General features: G+C 40.0%; 1 protein-coding gene across 2 annotated transcripts in view; it reads left to right on the top strand.

Moving 5' to 3' along the window:
- The window catches only part of CDH4 (cadherin 4), a 615,053-nt gene that overhangs the window by 554,265 nt on the left and 38,496 nt on the right, over nt 1-22,292 (top strand). The window contains exons 8-10 of one of the 2 annotated variants that reach the window (XM_075176773.1): nt 6,486-6,623; nt 20,736-20,921; nt 21,651-21,904. In XM_075176773.1, the coding sequence (XP_075032874.1) occupies nt 6,486-6,623; nt 20,736-20,921; nt 21,651-21,904 (578 nt within the window). Of the gene's footprint in view, nt 1-6,485; nt 6,624-20,735; nt 20,922-21,650; nt 21,944-22,292 lie in introns of both variants that reach the window. The other variant, XM_075176772.1, reaches the window with a different exon arrangement.

The following is a 22,292-nucleotide window of genomic DNA, read 5'->3' as shown; positions in this document are numbered from 1 at the left end:
TTAGACACCTATGGGTGCTGCATTTGTGATCAATGTGCACTGCGAAAATGCCCTTTTTATCAAGCTTGACCCCAACAGCTTATGCCACCTGAAGATGGAGCTAGCCATTCTATCCTAATGGGCGAGCGTTGCAGGATCCCTCCCCAGAAAGCTTTGTGCTCCTCCCTATCGCAAATTCTGCAAGGCCATAAGAACCTGTAATCAGAGCCACTCTCCCAGCTAATCAATTTTAATAAATTGCCATGTTAATTAATTGCTTCTCATTGCGATAATAAGTGATAATTAACATGAGGTATATGGGATCAGTCATAAATAGACCCCTAGGTAAGCAGTCAGGAGGAACCAACCACAGTCACCAGCAAAGAGCAGCTGCAGCAGCTACTAGTGGTTCCAGGTGTCGGTGAAAGGGCCTGGTAGGGGCAGTGACTACTTTCCTATAACTGATATACAGTTGACACTTGCAGTCAGTAATGGCAGGTTACTGATGGTAAGAGGAACCCCAAGATGAATTTGTAAAACCAGAGAAAGGGTTGCAGAGTAAACCTATACTGACATAGTCAGTAATAATTATTTGATATGATTGCATTCCCCTCTGTTGCTGCAAATTCTACCTACAAGGGCATTTTGTAAAACCTAAGTTTTAAAGTAAAACTGGCCTCAGCCACTTCTTTCTGTTTTTAACATGCAGACTAATAGAAAAGTTCTTATTTGATATTTTAAAGACCCCAGTGACATTTTGTTTGGGGAAGACATTGCTCCTTTAAGACACAGAAATAGCAGTGAGACTTTGGGGTCTCCTAATGTGCACTAATAAGGATGATTTTCTATTTACCGCAATTTACTATTAAAATCTTGCAGAGACAGCTGAGTATCAGTACTACTGGGAAGGAGTGGTAAAGGTTAACTTACTGGTTTCCGAGCGAGTCTCAGGGGGTCTGTGCACGGTTCACGCATGTGCAATGGAAATGAAGCCCACACTTAGACTTTCAATTCCACTTAGTAAGAAGTATGTATATATATATAGACTATGTAAACTCATGTGTTTACTATTTCAGAATGATCTACAAAACTGGTGTCCAACATTTCCAATATGGACCAATCACAGGGTTAAGTGATTACGTGATGATTTATATAACAAATGGAACAGTGCAAGAATTGTAATGGAATATGGGAGGACACTTTCTTCAAGACATGAGTAAACCCTGTTTTATTGTATATTCAGCCATTCTCTCACCTGTCCTTTGTGATGTGATGAGTAAATTACTTAAAAAAAGCCAAAACAACAATAAACGAAAAAAAAGAGCAAGACAATCTTGTTAAATAATTGTAAGGATGTCTAATTATGGAGAGCTATGTAATTATAGCATTTGTACATAATTACAAATGTCAGGAGACACTTAAATTAGTGGCGTAGGTCTTCAGCGTCTCCTCTCATGTACATAGACCTGTATGTCCCCGCTTCTAGCCTCATTCATCTCAAGTTCCCTACTAATTGGGTTATTTATGGACTAATTGGCAAGAGATGAATGAAGCACTTTGGATGCTGGAGAAATGACTTTGCTGTGTTGTGTGTGTTTATCTAGGCTTATTTTCAGTTCCGATTTTTAAAGTGTACTTGTGGGCTTCAGAGTCAAGCCAGCATCTTATAGGACATCAAGCCCCACCCACCTCAGTAAACTGATTGGCCAAGGCATGATGTCAATTGGTATTTATTCTGATGGGAGTGGTTTGATTATGCAATTTGTGTCATGTCCCCACCCAAATTGCGGCAGTTATTCACTCTCTGGGAGAATTGCTTGCTCTTTCTGGGGTGCATGAGGTCTCATCCAAAATCATGATGCTCCAGGACTTTCCAGGAGAGTAGGCAACTACACCAATATATAAAATGGCAGCCTCCAGTGTGCAGACAATTGGTACACTACAACAGATTAAATGACTTCTCATCTTATTTTTCATTCCGACTGTGTTATTACATAGTGGAAAGATGTGTTAAGCTTTTTATTACCCCTACCAACTCATACAAATGATATTGGTTAATGTTGTAATTTGTGCTTTTAGTCTTCTCTGGTCCTTATTGTGTCTAATTTAGAGGTTTTAGTGGTGACACAATCACATCATCAAAGCTCAGCTTATGATGACCATTGCCATATATAGCTGCATTGCGAAGTAGGGGACGGGACTATGGAGAAGTCATTGTGTCATCATTCCCCCGCTCATCTGACTCCCAGTGCACTCTCCCGGAGCACACCCGGGAAGTGAGTGTGCCCCGGGAGAATGCACTGCTCTCCAGAAGTCTAGAAATTCTGGAGTCTCCCAGACATTCCAGGAGAGTAGGAAATCATTATAATGGGAGCTCATATTTAATCCTCTTACCTGTAAAAAAAAATGTTGCATGAAATATTAATTTGAAATGGTAAAGATGGTAGAAGGGTGGGACTAAATGCTATGTATCCATAGAACACGTGTGCCTGGTTCAGTCAATACGTACAACTCTGAAATTGTTTATTGATTTCAGATTACTGTAAACTGATGCCAAGTCATGGACTCACTGAAATGTTGAAGTGGGACAGACTTGTTCTACCAGCTCAATTAGTAATATGGTGGGCTGTGCAATTATTCTTAAAGTAGTGTGTTATAAAAGTGTTGGGGAATAATATGTATCATATGGAAAGATTTGGGCATGTTTCAACCCCCATATGCATAAAGCTGCCTTGCCCCAGCCTTAACCATCTCCCATAAAGAGTGTATATAAACAATAAATGTATCACCAATTAAATAAACATGTATTTTATGTGCTGGCACAAATATAATAAAAGAAATGTGATGAGGGACAATGGATCAGTCTACCATATATGAATGTCACTGCCATGGCTCAGGGTAATGGCGGGTCTGATAACCTCTTTAGCATTAGTGGTCCCTATCTAGTACACAGGACAAACGTTGGACACCCAGTCCTGGGTGAACAATGCTGTCCTGATACAGAAAACATTTAATTTTCTTAGACTTCAATTTGATCTTTTTCATTTTGATCCATTTCCATATAAAAGACACTTTTTTCTGTACTACAAACCCCTTGAAAGTCTTCCAGATTTGTCTGGCACTTACAGTAAAGTTGTCAAGGATCCCAGGAGGATGAACATTTATACAGAGAGGTGTCAGGTTCACTGCAGACTGTGATGTAGTTTAATGAATTATCACACAGGGTGAGAAGAATGAGTTCAGACACTCATTAGAGAGTACGTGTACCTCTTAGAAATCATCTATACATCCATCGAACTATAGTCTGATCAGTTGACACTGGATTATACACTTCTCTTGTCTGGACACTTGCTCCTGTTATTTCAGTGTGAGAAAAACTGATACGTCTATGAGGTTTCACATTTCTGTTGTAAATGATTTATTCCCAAAATACCTCTATGCCCCCAAACTCCCCTAGATGATACTTCTATTCAGCAGTGGCAAACTGTGTGTCAGATTATAATCATCACAATGGTAGAGAAGACTAGGACTCGGTTCTCCTGCTAATGAAAATCATTATCAACCATTATCTGCTTTAATTAATTTATTCATCAAATTCTGATTTGGGTGGCAGTGTTCGTGCTGTGAACACCATAAAGACAAGTCATTGTTGTCGTAGCTGCAGAATGTGTATTTAGTTTGATTGGAATCACATACAATTATCAGCTGGTATAACCTTTCGTGGGCTCAGACAGCATGTCAAGTAAATAAGTTGAAATTGGAAGCATGCGCATGAAACTATATTTATCTACTAAGATGCAGGTTTCATTAAAGTAATGGTGTCATGGAACAGTCTTCTGGCAAAAGTGCTAAGGATGGACCGCTCTATCTCAGATCATAGATGACTTTAATTTTAAAGGTTTTTATCAGGGTTTTTTGGAGCTGAAGAATTTTTGCAACAGTGTATGCATAGGAGTGACTGATCCTCTAAAAGCAATGGAACAGTTTTAGGCAGCAAGTGTCTCCCAGCTGTCCATTAAAAAAAAAAAAAACACACTTCCCAGTAAATCATGTCACAACAATGGTACATCTGGTCATATTATTAAGGTGTAAATCAAATCTGGATTTGAAGTGGTTAAAGTGTAAACATGCATTGTTATTCAATAAGAAGGCAGAAAATGAAAAAACACCAGTAACCTCTATAGATGTAGACATGCAATGCATAGACAAAGCCTGTAAGAAAATGTATATTTCAGTGCGTAATAAGCAGCTCTCCTCTTCCTTGGTTCTCACAAACTGTCAGAACTCTTTCTATGCACAGGAGCGGTTCACTCACAGTTCATACACACAGTCAGGAAGGAAAGTCAGCTTGGATTAGAAACATTGATTTAACTGTATTCTGCCCAACTATGGATTTCTCCTGCAGCTTCCCTAAATCTGTTCTGATTTGTAGAAGTTGGCTTTTCGGGAGTGCTGTCACAATGCAGGTTGTCAGTGCTTTGTCCTCTAATGTTTTGTCACATAGAAATGTCACTCATGAGGCAGAGAGTGGAAATATTAATATTGTGTATATAGGTAGTGCTGCCTTTTACTGAAAATGAATAACACACACACACACAATGCTAATGAAAAATTAGCACACTGGTCAGCACACTGATTGCACATACCACACAGATATATAAAACTGTCTCAATACAGTACACCAGCCTATCAGATACTGCCGTCTCCTGGGAATATTTCCCGTTCATTACTCAGTAAAGCAAATCCACACACTTTGCTTTGAGATCTTAGCAGGTAAGATGGGGATGGAGGTGTGTGTGTGTATATATATATATATATATATATATGGAGGACAGTATCTAAGCTGTCGTGGTATTCCTATCGGGAAATGTCCAGAGCAATCATTTAAAAACCATATCTAAGTTCATTCTTATTATTTTAAAAAAATCTCTTACTGATCATCTTTATTATTTGTTTCCAACTCCTTAATTTCATTTAAATTCTTGAGACCCATTGAGCTTAATATTGTGAGCCACAAATACATCCCAAAACACTGGCCCAAGTGTGCACTAGGCACACATTTACACATTTCTCCATTCCTTCATACAGATTGTAAGCTCTTTGGTTCATGGCCTCTCCTTCCAAAACTCTGATGCATTTATAATGTATGCAGGCTGTACACTGGTTATAAAATGTCATTAGCAATGTTCTCATTGACAGTCAAAGAGCTGAGACCCCATGTGACACCAGTTTTGGTACTTGAAACATCTTAACTTTCTAATGCCATCAGCACGACCCTAATCTCTCTCTTCAGTAAACATAATTTCATGATTTATTTGCAGTGACTGCAATCCTAGAATAAGCACTATTAGAGACTAATTCTGAACCCTAGAGAATCCTTCTCCTGGTAATCCAAGTGCAGACTAATTATTTACAGTCTTCTGTCTATTTCCTGTGACTGTCCCAGCATAAATATCCATCCACACTGATTTTCCAATCTAATCCTTAATTACATTATTGAAGGAATTCTGCAGAGGATGATAAATGTCTTCAGTGGTCAATTATACGAATGATATGAATGCATTTGTGATTAGAAACTACTCTTCCCAGTACCCATCCTTCACTTTACAGCTGAAATGCTCATTATGTCAGTCAAATATTCAGCTCACTGGTGCAAAACTGGTACAGGAAGCGTAACTTTCTTTAGGAAATTCTAATATTTAGGGGCTGATGCAGAGTTGTTGGTAAAATGGGCGTAAATAACTCCAAAAGAGCAGAGAAAATAGCTTTCACTTTCAACCATATGCAGAGCCGCACACATCTCGAGGTGCATATGCCTCTACATCGGCAGCATATGGGCCTGGTTTATGAGAAGGCAGCAGCCTGAATTTGCATGTGCCTTGTAGCAGGTACAACATATACTCCTTCAAATATACTTGTCTCTATAGCTCTACATGGATTTACGTAAACATACATTTACTGAACTCTGCCCCTTTCCTCTCCTGTCCACCTCTACAGGCACAAGCAGGCATAAATGCCAGAATAGAGTACGCCTGCATAGGTGCATATGCCGGCACCCTCTATCTGGGCATGGGCAGAGTTAGTCTCACAAAGATACTTTACACATCCGGTGAACGTCCCACTCTGCGTTAGCCCCTTACTGTTAATCTCCTAACTAGTAAAGCAATGACGGTTATGTGAGTGTGCTCAGCTTGTCTAATCCCCATTACTCCCTACATTGTAGTAAAGTAGTTCCATAAAGTAGCTGGTGTGTCGCAGCGTAGCCATGGGTAAGTCTCTTCTCATTAATCTGAGGAACATCATACAGCTTCACAAACACAAATAAACTGGGCTTAAATGACAGAATGTATCTCCATATAGGGCTTGTATTGGTAGATAACATACATAATGCTTATAAACAACAAGTGGACACTGCATGAGGTTTGTTTCTACACTGTGTGTGTGACATGTTACTTTATAGTCACATTATCTTGTATTTAACTGTATGTCTGTGTCTGTTCTTGCAGAAAGTCCAACAGTACACAGTTGTCATTCAAGCCACAGACATGGAGGGGAACTTAAACCATGGATTGTCGAATACGGCAACAGCTATCATAACTGTTGCAGATGTCAATGACAATCCCCCCGAATTTACCTCCAAAATGGTAAGTTAATGCATATATCCATTGTTCAGTATAATGTCTAATGTTGTTCGTAGTATCATTGACGTTCCACTGGGCTGTCCCATAAGTGTCCCTCCACTACCTTTTTCGTGCCACCCCCACACTCACACACACACATTCCAGGCAACATCCATAGACTCTACTGTGTAGCCCTATAGTTATAACACATGTGTCCTTTTCATGAAATATTTGGACAGAACAGGATTTTACTATGTTCCATCTAGATTTGGCCACTTATGGGTGCTGTTTAACTGGAGTGTATGTATGTATTCCTATTTTTGTGACATTACAGTCAATATGGCAGTTCAGACTCATTCCAAAGTAAGTACAGTACTTTGTGCAGCATAATGAATACCCAATTGTTGTACTGATCATTTATCAAAAAATATGTAAAAAGAAATACTAGACCTTAAAACAGCATTTTAGTACATTGATGAATATCATTCAGTTCTAAACTAAAATATATTTATTCCTTGTAACATGATTTAATATATTGGGTCTGATGCTTTCTTGAACATATACGTAGCATAAAATTCGCAAATTTGTGCTGCACATGCCCACAAAACAAGCCACAACATATGTACTTGTGTAGATTTGTTTGCCTGCATTCCACTGAAGAGGCAGGAAAACCCACACAGATACGCCTGACAGTGCCTGTTTCCATTGGTGTGCCTGGGGACTATCCAATTCCACTCTGATAACAATGATGGTCACGAGCACTATCTAGCCTCTATTGATTGGCTGATTGTGAATTCACACACATGGAGGTGCAGATACATCTGTTAGGGGTCGTAACAATTTCGGGTGCCTGAGGGCTGTGTAAATGTATGCTGATAATGATGACATTCGCCAGTGCTAGTTAGACATTTCTGATTGGCTGATTGCGAATTCACTTCTGAAGCTGATAGGTGCTTTTCTCATTGATCATGCATATATCATAGAATTTTGTGTGTGTATTTTAAAAATAATATTTTGCTACTTTAAATCGTGTACGAGAAGGAATATTATATCTTTTGTATTACAGAGGTTATTTTTATTATTTAAATCCAGCCTAATAGCAAATGTATTTGTTAATATCAAAACAAAAGTTAATGAACTTTTCTTGTTCTTATGATCTGGTTGTGCATATGCGTGTGTGAGTATAGGTATGTCTGACATAAACCTAGAGCACGTACCACAGATACAGAGCTAGACATATCGTACCTTGCATGCGCCTCAGCATATGGGCGTAAATAGATTATTTTTACGTACAGCTTTTTTGAGCAGAGATTACATCCAATATGCTTCCAACTCAGCCTGAGTGTGGACCTGATTCATTAAGGAGCGTAACTGGCGATTTTGTTGCATATAAGGTTCAGTCTAAGTGCTGATTACTAGTGATGACAGCTGAGTATACATGGTATACATGCTAGAACATGTGCTTGCAATCAGGAACAACTGCAAAAATGGATGTATTCTATGTACAATAGACATTAATTACAATAAATATATTTCATGTGAATAAATAAATAAATAAAGCAACTTTTTTATGTTTTGCCATTAATGGCTATATCATTAACAGGTGACATTAATTGAATAGTTTTCTTTCTGTTCTTTTATGAGTTTATATAGCACATATATATATATATATATATATATATGTATATATATATATATATGTATATGTATATTGCACGTATCCAGCAGTGTCCTGTGTGGTAGAGCAGACCAGACCTAGACCTGTATCCATCAGCACACGTATCTTCACACCTACTACTAGTTGAATACGGCACTGTGTATACACGATTTACATGCATTGTAATAAAGTGCACATTACCTTTGCTTTTCTTTCCTTAATGAATCAGGCCCGATGTGTATATTATGAATTAATATACCATGAGGAATATGTTATTACTGGTCTATGTTTTTCTTTATGGCTATAGTATTCTTGCAATTATGTGCTTGATAGTCATCTTGTCTTATCAGTCAACCTCAATTTCTTTGAAGTCTGACCTAGAAGGCAACTGTAAATTGGGACATTTTTCATTCTTCTTTTATGTCTTGCCTGTGGTTATCTGTCAGCTAAATACCTCAAGCACTCAGATTCGAATAGAAGGGGTCTCCACTTTGGGACAAAGCCCCATATTTACGCACTACTCTTCCTGAATACATCAGTTGAGCCCCCGTCCTACACACACACTTACTTCAACATCATAGCTGCTCAACGTCCAGAATACAGTACAGTAGAAGGCAGTGCGCACAGTAAACATGAAAGGGTACCGATTCATGTGCTGCTATAGATCTCGCAAGTTGTCCTAAGCTGTCATACATATAAAATTATCATCAAGAATAGTGGGATGATCCAGCACATATAATTAACCGTACAAATATGAAATAGGAACTAGGACATAAGAAGTGAATCCAAAATAAATGAGTGTGATTCTAAATTGGGAGATGGCTACCGTATGGGTCAGAATTATTTATTATTATTGGTTACCTGGCAAATGTCAGTAGATCGACATTATATCGACATTATACTTAACTGATAAACAAGATAAACATCAATATTAAAACAGCTGAGTACACAAAATCATAAAAACGGACCTAAAGGATCCAGAAATATTAATAGCAATGCTAAAACTTTGAAGTCTCATATCCGCATGGCTGAGAAGTCGCGAGCAATTATAGGACTTCATTTAGAGTCGGACGCAAAGTCCGTTTAAGAAGTGCAGGAGTGGGAGTGTGCCGCAGCTTGGTAGGGTATTATGAGTGGCAAGCAACCCCAGTTGCGTCCCGCTCTTAATACCCTATCGAGCTGCAAGCAGTTCCTGCAGCTAGCTAACGCTTGTGCCACCTAATTCCTGCCGCATAGCTTTAGCCCTGTTTTGACGTGTGTTGTGTCTGCGCCTCACTGCGACTAGGATTTATTTACATGGTCACGCCTCACAATTCCGTGTTCCTCCCATTCACTCGTAGTGAGTCGCAAGCTGTCGCAAATGTTAATTGCGCCCAAGATGCAGGCGGATTTGGTGCTTTCTGCACATACGTGATAGTGGGGGTTTTTTTAGATGCGCCTAAAACGGACTTTGCGTCCGACTCTAAATGAAGTCCATAGTGTCCAACAAAGTCTCATGAAAAAATAATAATAAGGTGTCACAAACAATACTTGCTGTGAGGGGTGTCCTTCCTGATGATGTCCGGATTAAAGCTCACGTTCACCAGTTAGTTACAATCGCCGAAGATTCTTCTAACAGTCGGTGTGCTGGTGGCTACGGGTTGGCGTGCGCTCTGCAATGGAACACATGCATTACTTCCTGTAGGCAGAGTCCGATCTGGTATGTGAGAGATGGGCAGGAGATCAACGTCCAGAAGATTTGGATGTATTTCATTGCTAAACCCTGGGAGTGGGTCGAGATTCAAACTGAATACAGGAGGTGTGTGCTGAGTGCTGCACCCGATTGGACAGGATCCAGCAAGGTGCTGTGTTACATGCACTAGTAGTCGCTATCAGTAGTTGCTATCAGCTAAGGAGATCGTTTGGGTGCAATGGGGTACTTGGTAAAGAGGACAACCCATATTATATTAATGTGTATTGGGCAAGGGAGGGAAATAGACAAGGAAGGTCTTATCCCATCGCTCTCTTGTGATGGGCCAGAGTGTAAACAAAAGTCACTACAACAGCTATTTTCAAGCTTGTGAAAGTATAAAACAAACACATTTTCTCATATACCATAAGCTACAAAAATAATTTCACTTGTATCTAAAATTCTGTAAATCCCTTAAAAAATATTTTCGGTCAATGAATGATGGTAACATCCAGAAATAAGCATCAATATAGCAACTGATTCAGAGTTTTTGGATGAAATATCAGCTCCATGTAAGGTAAATTCCCCCGGCTACTTTCAACCTGTTTCCTATATTTCCATATTAATCAGTCACTGACAGGGCCCAGCCGCCAGTGACTAAGTAGGAGCCACACAGCACCCTGGCAATCCTTAGCTTTACAACTCTGTAGTCATTCCTACTTTACATGTGTAGATATTGGAGTTCTTGAGATGGTAAATACGTTCTGTGTCTAACTACATTTGAGGGGATACAAATCTCTCTGAGACTGGTGTACTACAGCTGCACGCAGAGTTTCTGATTTGTTTGAAATTATGTTCTATGATTCTAAAAGTGCTGGTAGGAGTTTAGAGCACTAGACCACAACATTATGAGTGGAGGACACAGATACACAATATATTTGTTAACAGCAATAGTCTGTCACAAACCACTCAACATATTTGCATACATTGTGTGAATGCGATGGGTATAGTTTAAGAAATATAGAAATATTGAATGTAAAGATTTAAAATAACTCCTGTTTGGGAGCTATCCTTGGCTTCTACACATGAGATATTCTCATAAATATATCACTTTTTATCTGTCTGGTGGTGGCTGGAGAAGAAACAAGCCGATAATAAACTAATACATTGGAAAGTGTTAGTACATAAAATTCACCTTAAATATGGAATGTTTAGTATTAAAATTAAATCCTATCTCTCTATGTCTGTGAGGATACCGGGTTAATGTTTAACTCTGTGGGCTAGATTTACTAAGCTGCGGGTTTGAAAAAGTGGGGATGTTGCCTATAGCAACCAATCAGATTCTAGCTGTTATTTTGTAGAATATACTAAATAAATGAAAGCTGGAATCTGATTGGTTGCTATAGGCAATATCCCCACTTTTTCAAACCCGCAGCTTTGTAAATCTAGCCCTGTAACACATCCTAAAGGTCAGCGCACCGAAAGTAAAACCTATTCTTTTTCTCAATGCATTGAACATAAGCATCTGGTACAGGAGTACCGGCAGGAGTAGTTGTCATAGAAAATAATGTCCTCTTAAGAGCAGTTAAAGCTTTGCATACTAAGGTTCGAGGCTGAAGAAATGTACACATTGTTATAATGTAATTACAAAACTAAAATTCCTTATCTCATGATCTGTAAAGATCTGAAATCAGCTGTGATCTTTGATATGGTGGAGGCAAAGTATCATCACAGTGTCACACATTGATGATGTTTAATTAACACAAATCTCTCTATTGCTAATTAGTAGTCAGAATGATAACACATTATGGTTGCATATAGCACTTGTGATAAAACTAGATTGATTCTTTAGGAGCTGTGACTTTGAGTGTTCTTATCAATCTATCATTTAAAGTATTATATATGGAAATATGAGTGGTAATGAAAGGTATTATCTAGCGGTGCAATTTTCAGAACTTTTACTGGGCACGGTAAAAGATGGGGAAAGGATGACGTTGGTGCTTTAGTCGATCAAGGGTGGTAATTGATTCACCATTGAGGACTCTGGGGCCTATTTATCATTACAGCGATAAGTCTAGTTTTTGGCAAAAAAAACGGTAATCGCTGCAATTTAAAAAAAATGGTTTTGTGGCAGCTGAATACTGGCGATACTGGACTGTAGTGGTAGGAGGCAAATATTACCACGGCCAGGGATATCATCAGTGATAATAATGCTCTTGCCTACAGTAAGCCTTTTCACATATAGGGTGTTGTGATAATGAGCCCTATAGCTGGGTGTTTTCGCCGGTGATAGGGCTCTGGTGATAAATATGCCCTTGCATTTCTCTTAGTGCTGTTTCTAGGGTAGAACAGAAAGGGTATTTTTGCTTCTTAGGGACCACAGAGTTTGTTTTTCTTTTGTCCACATTTTTTGTAACCAGGTACAAAACTTTGGGAGGCATTGGACCGTTAACGTGGTTATGGGCAGAAAACAAATGGTGTTAAATTTCTGAACTTTTTTATTTTTTAACTTTTCAGTAACCATCCATTTATTCAGTTGCGATGCTGCATTGAGCACAACTCATTTAGAGCACTCCGGTATAGCATCATATATCAGAAATTGGCCCAATATGACAGTATGTGTGGCCCAAATACAACCAGAGTGCTTGACACTAATCTAATTGATCCATAGTAAAGGTGTGTGGACAATTGGAAAATTAGCAATTTGGTCTTCCAGCCACTTGTTGTGTGTTATCCCAGAAAGTGAACACAGCGTTAAGTGTTTGGCAAAACATTGATTGATTATAATAATATATCTATTATTAATTACTATGTGCTGTAACTTTACTTACAGCAGTTATATGATGGGGAGATTATGAGCACAGTGTGTTGTGACAATGGTCCATCTGCTGTATATACAAGTGCAAGGAATACAGTCAGTGAGCCATCGCCCACTTGTTTTTCAGATCCATAATGTTCACCTTCTGATGAATACATGGTAACAAACCACAGGTACCTGTACAACTGTCTGTGATTATGTACTCTAGATAGAGTGCCTGCAGTTACATACCCTGTCCAAGCTACACTCAATATATGGCTCAATAAAGTTAAATGTATGGCTCCCTTGATATTTTAATGCACCATTGATTACTTACAATGCTTACAAAGAGCTCAGAATATGGTTCTCAGCTATATAGTATAACCCTTTGTGTTCTCTTAAATGATGTATAAATTGTTCAATAAAGCTAGTAGTGTTTCAGCTAACTTCTGGCTCAAAGAACTTACATTCATATATTTTTTTGTGTGCGCTCTTCTACTAGATACATTTAGAATGTAGAGCCCTTCAGAGCTTACAGTGCTGCTAATCCACTCTTCATGTAGTGTATGAAATGTTGAAAGTGGAATGCAGAGTAAAGAGAGTAATCACACACCCCAGGCAGAGCGTAACGAGTTCTCTCCTATCGCTGGCGGTTCATTCGTGATACGATCAGGTATTGTGAAGCACAACAGATGTTAAAGGTCAGTCTGACGCTGGTTACATCAGTCACAGGGGAGCGTGGCAGATGCAATTCTGGATAAATTCCCAATTTGTCTTACTAACAAGGTGATGGTATCAGGGTTTTCACTGTACGAGAGGAGCATGGAGCAGATTAAAGACTTTTGTGCTGTCAGTGCTGGCCTCAAGTCTGCAATCACCAAGCTGGTTTTTAACTTTCCAAAGTCAAGTTCTTTTTATAAAGTACTTCCTGTGTGTGCCTCACCTCCATAACAGAGACCCTGATGGGGTGACACTGTATTAATGAGATTTGGACTCCAGCTTTTTATCAAACTGTAGCTGAGTATCATGTTTATAGCTGTAAATTTGTTTTCACAGATGTTTAATATAGCGTTTACAGGCTGATTTATCAATTGTCGAAAAAGTCCTATTGTCGGATAAAATGGGCGTTTTGACCAGCAATAGGACTTTTTTTTACAGTCTGTTTCTATAAAGAGCAGGGTGTGAGGGGAGGTAGGTTAAAAGGGTAAGATAGAGTACTCACAGGTCCAAAGCTTTATTTATAGACAGGCACTTATAAAAGAAAGGTGCATAAATAAAAGGGAAGGTAAAGGAGGGGGAATCGCAAGCCCAAGGTTTTATTGAAACGGATACATATAAGGAGATGGGGAAGAAATGAAGGCATTTAACCTTTTTCATCAGGATTGTCAATGATGGAATAGTCTTTTTAGCAGGCTATGGATCATGGATAGACCTTCTCCCTTTTAAGTATGAGGTGATTCCTTGCAAGCCATAAAGCGCCCTTAACGAAGTTCAAAAGGTGCCAGCCCCATAAGTGTGAGTGCCAGGAAATAGTACATAAAATACTGTCTTGTGCGACAGGCAGTGCCTGGGATACTGGCTCTGATTTCATGTTCCAGGGCATCCTACAGTGCCTGTGCAGAGGCACAATCCCAAAAGAGGTATTTAGATGTTTTCTTGTTGATAAGGCACCAAGCAGAGTGTCTGTGTCTGCACAGGTTCCAGGAGTGCATGTAGGTCTGAAGGGGCAGAACCCCCTGGATGGACATCCATGCCAAGTCTTGTGTCTCTTTGAAAGCTCTTTAGAGTCCACATTTTTCAAGGCAAACTTTGATGCAGCAGCAGGAAGCCTTAGAATAGACTTCATTGTGTCCTTAGCTCTAATTAGCTGTGGATTGTTTTTGATTTCCAGAAGTCTGGTTTAACTCCCTACAGATGGTTCTCCCTGAAAAATTTGGCTACATCCAGGTAAAACCAAGGAGTGTCCCAGTTGTAAGGGAAAGAGAAGTCAAGCTTGTCCCTTCCAAGGCCCCACCAAAGAGGCAGGAGGACAAAGTGAGACAAGGAGTCCTGTGGATACAGTTACAAACAAAGAAGTCTTGCACCATGTTGGGGAAATCTGGGGTCCCTTTTCAACTTTTATGGGGCTCCTTGTACATAACTGACTGCTTTAATGTGTCCATTTTGGAGCCCCAGGTTAACTGAAACACTGATGTCCACTGTGCAGAGAGCGACCAGAGGTGCTTACGCCTGCGTATTTTACTACAGAACAGAGAGGATCTCATTACGCAGTACCAGTACTTTTCCATTGATGGGAGGCTCTACAATTCACCTTTCTATCATACTGTCACCAGTCTCTCCTCCCAACATTTCAGGACGGCGCCCCCTCCACCAAACCAGACTCCCACAATCTTGATGAAGTCTGGCTTAATAGTGAAGGGGAATGCAGCAGAGGATTACAGAAGCCGCTGCTCCAAGAGTATAGCCTCTGACTTCCCGCAGTTGACCTTTGTCTCTGAAACATGGCTGACGTTTTCACAGGTCTGGATGAATGCTGTCACCAAACACTGATCTGAGCAGATCACAATGATGTCGTCCATGTAGAGCAAATCTGATGCACATAACAAAGAGCTCTGTACAACAAACACAAATAATTGGTAACAGAGGGTAGCTTTGAAAACAGGAAAGGGAACAGTATTCTAGCCTTTCACCAACACCAAGTTCTAAATGTCAATGTGCATCACGTTCGCAAAACATTTCTCCCAAACCAAATTTCTTCAGTGCCCTATGCATAATCTCTTGTGAAACTCAATCAAAGGCCTTTTCCTGATCAAGGCTGCCCAGTGTTGCATGCAAAAGGCGGTCCTTGATGTAATGGACCGAGTCTTTGAGTAGGACAAGACTCTCTGCAATCCTGTGATTAAAAAATATGTCACAGGTCTGATCTGAGTGAACGATCAACTTTGAGCCGGTTACCTAGTACCTTGGTAAGGATTTTGTAGTCTATATTCAGGTAAGAAATGGGACACCAATTTTTAATGCTTATGCAAGATTGTGAACTTCTGCTTATACAAGATCCTGAGCATTCTGCCCTCCACCACCATCTCCTTCTAGCAGGTTGGGCCAATGAGGTCTCACATCGCTACATAGAGCTCTGCTGGGAGACCATTACTGTCGGGGGTCCAATCTGGATTCCTCCTTAAAGTGTCTCTTCCGGCTTAACTTTGTTTCCTCCAGATCATCTCTCACATCCCAGTTGCACAGATGGAGATCTTGCAGGGACTGCTGTTGCATTTGCAGCCTCCTGAAATTCTTCTGTCTTTCAAATGACTGCTGTCTCTCTTTGGCCTGAAAAAACTGTGAATTGTGACCTTAACACCAGTCACTCGTGCATTCAAGATAATATTTACACCTTCGTTCTGCACAAGATCTGCGTCTCTCTTCCACTCTCATCGCTTCCTCCCATTCTCGGTTACAGGACTTTTTTTGGGCTGCAACCACTTTATGGAATTCACTGAGACCATTGCCTATCCAGATATCTGTAGGACCTAGAGAAAGGCAGATAACATATACACATCACATTTCTGACTTTCAAGAAAAGTAAAAATTTACTAAACTGTTACCTAAACTGTTCCATAATGCCCCTCACATTGATCGTGAATAAAGAAAAATAAACCATTAGTTGAGAGAAAAGAGGGTAGGATAAACAGTACACTTAGTTACCACTCCTGTCTAGTGGATCTTCGTCAGGCCTGACTGCTTTGTCGTCGGGTCAGGAAGGAAGCAGACCTCTATCTACCAGCTGGTCGAATAGGGAGTTAGAATCTAGGAACTCATCCGCCTTTACCTCCTCCATCTCCTCAGTGTCTGGTTTCCATTCTAGCAGCAGAACATCTACTATCTCTTTCAGGGCCTTGCTCTGGTGAAGTCCTCCATGAGTTCAATCGCCAGTTTCTTGGAAGAGGCGAAATTGGCAGCTGGGCTGTCTTGAACCTTTCTTTTTGTCCTCAGCTGGGGATGGAGGAGGGGAGAGGGGAAGGAAAGAGACTGGGGAGGAGGAGGGAGGGGGGTTGGGACAGTGGAAGGGTGGGGCTGCTGTCACCCTTGCCACTCATGCCCAGTATCTCTGAGGCAGCTGAGTATCACTCAATCATTTTTGAAATGATAAATGCTTTTTATAGACAAAAGAAACAATACTAATGACAATACATATCTGTTCACTAGAAACCAGTTGTGAGGCCCCTTGATGTGAATTGCATCATCATGTGGCCTCCACAAGTGGTTTCTAATGAACATCTCCACTGTGCCTAGATGAGGGGGCACATTAAATGCAAATTATATTGTGCTTTGATCGGATGATGCTGATTTCGTCATTGCTCTTCTACCCACTTAGGACCTGATTCATTAAAGAAAGTAAAGCAAAAAAATGAGTAATTTTGCACCTTAGCGTTCACTGGGGTGGGTGTGACTTTACAGTTGGTTAGGGTCCTTTTGTGAGAATTGCCCCTCTCTCAGAAGTATCTGAATCAGGATGAGTCCACAACAGTACTCCACTGTGCGTAGGTCACAGGTGCATTTTAATGGGAAAAAAATATTTGCTCAGTATTGTTAAATAAGAAGAATGAATCACCTCCTATATTTTATTTGCCCTATTCTTAATAGCAACTATGTTGTGGAGCTTTCTATGCAGTTTCTAAGGACAATAGACTGTGTGAGATTTGTGATCCTAAACCAACTAAATCACACACAAACACAGTGCTATATGATTTGTATGTTTCATTTTGAAAACGCTGTAAGTTACTGTTTTCTTTGGAAGATCTGCTTGTTTTATCATTAAGGTAATGCATGTGCTGATGGATTTGCAATAGATAGATAGATAGATGAAAAAATACATCTGAAATTGTGTGCATAATTCTCCTAAAAAGAATCTAATTTTGTGCAGACCTATTGTATTTAACAGAAATCATCAAAACTGCTGTAAGCTGCACTAATACACTTACAGCTGTTTATGGTTCTATAGTAAGAAATGTGTCAGGAAGACATGAATTCATTTTTATCCAATTAAACCACCACCTTCGGCATGTGTGTAAATATAGTCTCAAGCACAAAGGCTTATTTAGTAAACTTACAGTGCAGGAAAGTGTAATTTTTTTTTTATCCCCATAAAAAAACAAAAATCCCCACTGCTTCTGACACAGCAAGATGTGTAATTATGAATGGGGAAAACAGAGTTTCCTGGAAGAGAAAATTATATTAAATCACATATTGTACAATTACGGCTAATGGTAATGTATTCTATATACTATGTTTAATGTCAACTGTTTGTAAAGACCTAGATAGCGCAATCTACTGGCCTGTACATAGAAGCATTTATTTGAATACAATAATTTGTTTTTCATTCTTCAGTGTGTTTGCTCTGCATTAAAACAGTAGTGGATTCACTGATCAGTCTCCCAATGCAGGCGGTAGGAAGGCAGTAATCCTTAATGGGCACATGAAAGGCATCAGCAGTAACAAAAACTTGATTACAAGCCAGGAAAAGTATTTTGAGCAATGTTGAATAATGTGCACCTGTCACTTTTTCATATGCTTGCCTACTGTCTCGAAATTTCTGTGAGGTTTCCGAATTTTGGGGATCATGGAAGAGTAGGTATCCTCCCTGAAAGCCCTGTCCCTCGCTATGCAATGCAGTGAATTTCGGCATTTCATAGCAGGGGAAGGGAGCATGGTGATACAATGGCGTCACCATACCCCTCATGAACTTGACACATGACCTCCCGAAAGGGAGATTTTAATAGTGGACAAGTATATTTTTCGCTGTTGAGGCAGTTATTTTGTGGACTGAACCAATATTCCTAGTTATACAGCCTATCAGTTCAGAAACCTGTGGCATCACTGAGATGTGCCTCATTGGTGTGTCTCAGCGATGTCAGAGGCTCCTGGTGAATTGATAGGTTATACAGATCCAAAAGAAGAAAAATATGACCAGAGAAGCACTCCAGGTATTTTATACATGGAGTGCTTTTCTGGTCATATTTTTCTTCTTTTGGATCTGTATATTGATGAGTCTTGACCTCAGCACCCCCTCATGGTATATCCAGTTTAGTTTGGTTTAACAGTGAGGTTGGTAATCACCTTGTGCGGAGCGGTTTTCCGCTTTCCCCTTATCCCCTTATCTCCCTAATGTATACACAATGAATTGATAAGTTGCAATACGATGAATATTGGTTACGCTTTCAAAATCTCTGGTCACTAAGAAAGGCCAAAACTAATCAGATGCTGCCCAAGAGCATTGTGGTGGTGTTATGCTCCTTGATTTGTCGAGGTGCTTCTAAATTCATCATCATCATCATCATTTATTTATATAGCGCCACTATTTCCGCAGCGCTGTACGGAGAACTCACTCACATCAGTCCCTGCCCCACTGGGGGCTTACAGTCTAAATTCTCTAACACACACACACAGACAGACAGAGACTAGGGTCAATTTGATAGCAGCCAATTAACCTACCAGTATGTTTTTGAAGTGTGGGAGGAAACCGGAGCACCCGGAGGAAACCCACGCAAACACGGGGAGAACAAACAAACTCCTCACAGATAAGACCATGGTCGGGAATTGAACTCATGACCCCAGCGCTGTGAGGCAGAAGTGCTAACCACTACCACGTTTTGCGAGACAGGGTTGCAGTGTTTGAAGAGGAGCAGAAGTTGTCGGCAGACATGCGGAGGACTAGTTTGAGCGGAAGCATTCCTTGCTAAGTGTGGAGCAGGCACACTTGTGCAACTAGTGTTGTAGAGCAGTGCAAACATGAGAAAGAATGTGAAACAAAATTATTCAAAGATTATTGAAAGTGATAAAGAGGCGGAGAGAGCTCATTTTTAGGGGCATTCCTTGCTGTACAAGTGAACACAAACAGACGTTCATATCCGCTCTGAGCTGCCAGAGATAGGTGCTTTTAATGAGATGCATTTTGCACCTTCTCATTGAACTTTGGCAAAGAAGCACTTTGCTAGGTGCACTATACCCCACACAAAGAGACACAAGTGTGCCACATGTCATAGACACAGTCCCAATGTGTCCTCACTCTTATGTTGTATGCTATAAACAAGGCTAAACGGAGCTGGATGTTAGGAGTGAAAAATGAAAATAAAATGTAATGGATGGTTATAAAGTAATATAAGGTTGGATTTTTTATGAAACAGTTGACAGTTTTGCACATTACATCTCTTCAGATTTATGAACCTCATGTAAACCTAGGTAAGCTTCTAGTTTGTGGAGCCATCTCCTGAGAGCAGTGGGGAGCGTGCACCTAGAATGTGCCTCACTGACCATCGAGGCACATCGGTGCAAAACTATGTATGTTGAGGTACACATACAATGTGTGTTGTAAATGCGGTGAACTGTATGTATGTGATGGGTGTACAAGTAACTATCATCCCAAAGAAGTAAATGATATACCTCGCAGTCCCCGGAAAAAATTATTTTAACCCCTTGACTACCAGACCAGGCTTCCCTGGTCACAATATGTAAGTGACTGTTCCATGTCAACAGCATTTACTGCTGACTTGTGAGCGACTGATGTAGATAACTATGCAGATATAAGCAGCACGATCGGCAGTAATATACACAGTGAGCTGGTGCGAATCTGTTGTTGTTTTTAAACCAAAAGATCAGGACTGTTTCTCAGTCCATTGCTTTCAGGTGCCAAATGTAATTACCAATTATGTGGTCTTATCTCAACAAATTCTCTTTATCAAGATTGGTATTTTTAGGAGAGTAAACATTGTGAGTTACAAATGTTCAGCAACAAAGCCTGGTACTTTGTTTCAGAAAACCAGGACAAATGGGAGCCCTACTACCCTTGGTACCTAACAGGTAGATTTTCAATATTGTGAAAATAGGAGCTTGAAATGATGACACAGAAGATTCTTGACCAGGGAAGGTACTTAGAGATTTACAGAGGATGTTTTAACATTATAAGCGGGAGCATGGTTCATTGTATATATAAATTTTGTTTTTTTCTTATCCGCACAGTTCACTGGTGAGGTGCCAGAGAACAGAGTTGATGTTGTGGTGGCCAATCTGACTGTGGTGGATCGCGATCAGCCATACACTCCCAACTGGAACGCCATATATAAGATCATCAGTGGTGATCCAGCTGGTCACTTTATTGTCAAAACAGACCCAGTGACCAATGAGGGCATTGTAACCGTGCTGAAGGTGAGGCCTTGTGGTACCTAAGATGGATATCAGTGTGGTGTGTAAATGTGTTCTCCTAGCAATGTGATACAGCCATGTAAAATATATGTTTTGTTGTATGTATGAATATAGTATATATTTATAAATATATAGATACACACAAATTAACCTTAAGATTCCATAAAACATTGATTTTTAAAAAAAAAAATATTGAGTCCCTACTAAATAAACAATAATTATTGATAGCTTTCAGAGTGGATTTTGTCCTTTTATTAGAGTCCTATTATCATCATCCTAAGGAGTAATTGAAATAGCCAGTTCTTGTCAATAAACCTGTGCGTCAATATGGCCTCTCCCTTTATAGCCCAGCAATGTGCACCATTCAGTTGATATGAACATCTTGTATGTATTTGGCACATGTTCCCTAAATGGAGCTCTGCTGTGACATCTTCCACCTCAGATATAGATGTTATGTTGGTACATTTAATGCTTCTTTACAATGCAAAAAATAATTCTCATCCTAGGTATTGAATGTAAACATAAGATCAGCTGGACATGTTTTTCCTGTAACTACATTCCTCACAACATCCATGATTGTTAATTTGTGCCAAATTTGGTCAACTCCCCAAGCCACGGACAGATCCTTTCACTATAAACCCACATCCGTTTGTGACCCTAAGAATCTAGGACTGTTGGAAGGTATGGTCACTGCTCCTATCTTATGGTAACATTGTATTCCCTCCCTTTCAGCCAGTGGATTACGAGATGAACAAGGCTTTTTTACTGAACGTTATGGTGACAAACCAAGCACCTCTGGCCAGTGGAATTCAGATGTCCCTGCAGTCCACCTCTGCAGTGACTGTTTCCATCGTAGATGTAAACGAAGCCCCTTACTTTCCTAACCGAAATGACCCCATCAGGCAGCTGGAGGGGGAGCCAGTGGGTAGACTGCTGACAACATTCTCTGCTGTGGATCCAGACCGCTCTTTGCAGCAAGCTCTTCGGTGGGTGACAAGGACTGGTTCAGTTGTACAGAACTCCAGGTGCAATGAAGTAGAAAATTATATTAATTATGTCTCCTACTGTATATTGGAATTCTGAAAAATGCTTTTGCACATTTGTATCTGACACATATTATGATCAAAACATATCAAATGAATAGTCAATTAACTGTATTTCTCTTTTTACCATGGACTGGGTTGTATTAACTAACTTGGTCCTGGTAGCAGGCTAGCAGAACAAACTGAGCTGTTTTATTCCATCACATGTTGCCTACTTCAGTTCTAGCCGGACAGTGTTCATATCTGGGGGTAAATGTATCATACCCCGGTTTTTTCAACTCGCCGGGAATCGGCGAGTTGACAGCTAAAATTTAAAGCGGCGCTGGCTTGT

This window comes from Mixophyes fleayi, chromosome 6 (genome assembly GCF_038048845.1).
Source record: "Mixophyes fleayi isolate aMixFle1 chromosome 6, aMixFle1.hap1, whole genome shotgun sequence".
Classification (NCBI taxonomy): domain Eukaryota; kingdom Metazoa; phylum Chordata; class Amphibia; order Anura; family Limnodynastidae; genus Mixophyes; species Mixophyes fleayi.
The sequence above is the reverse complement of the archived record's forward strand: the minus strand, read 5'-3'. Positions and strand labels throughout refer to the sequence as shown.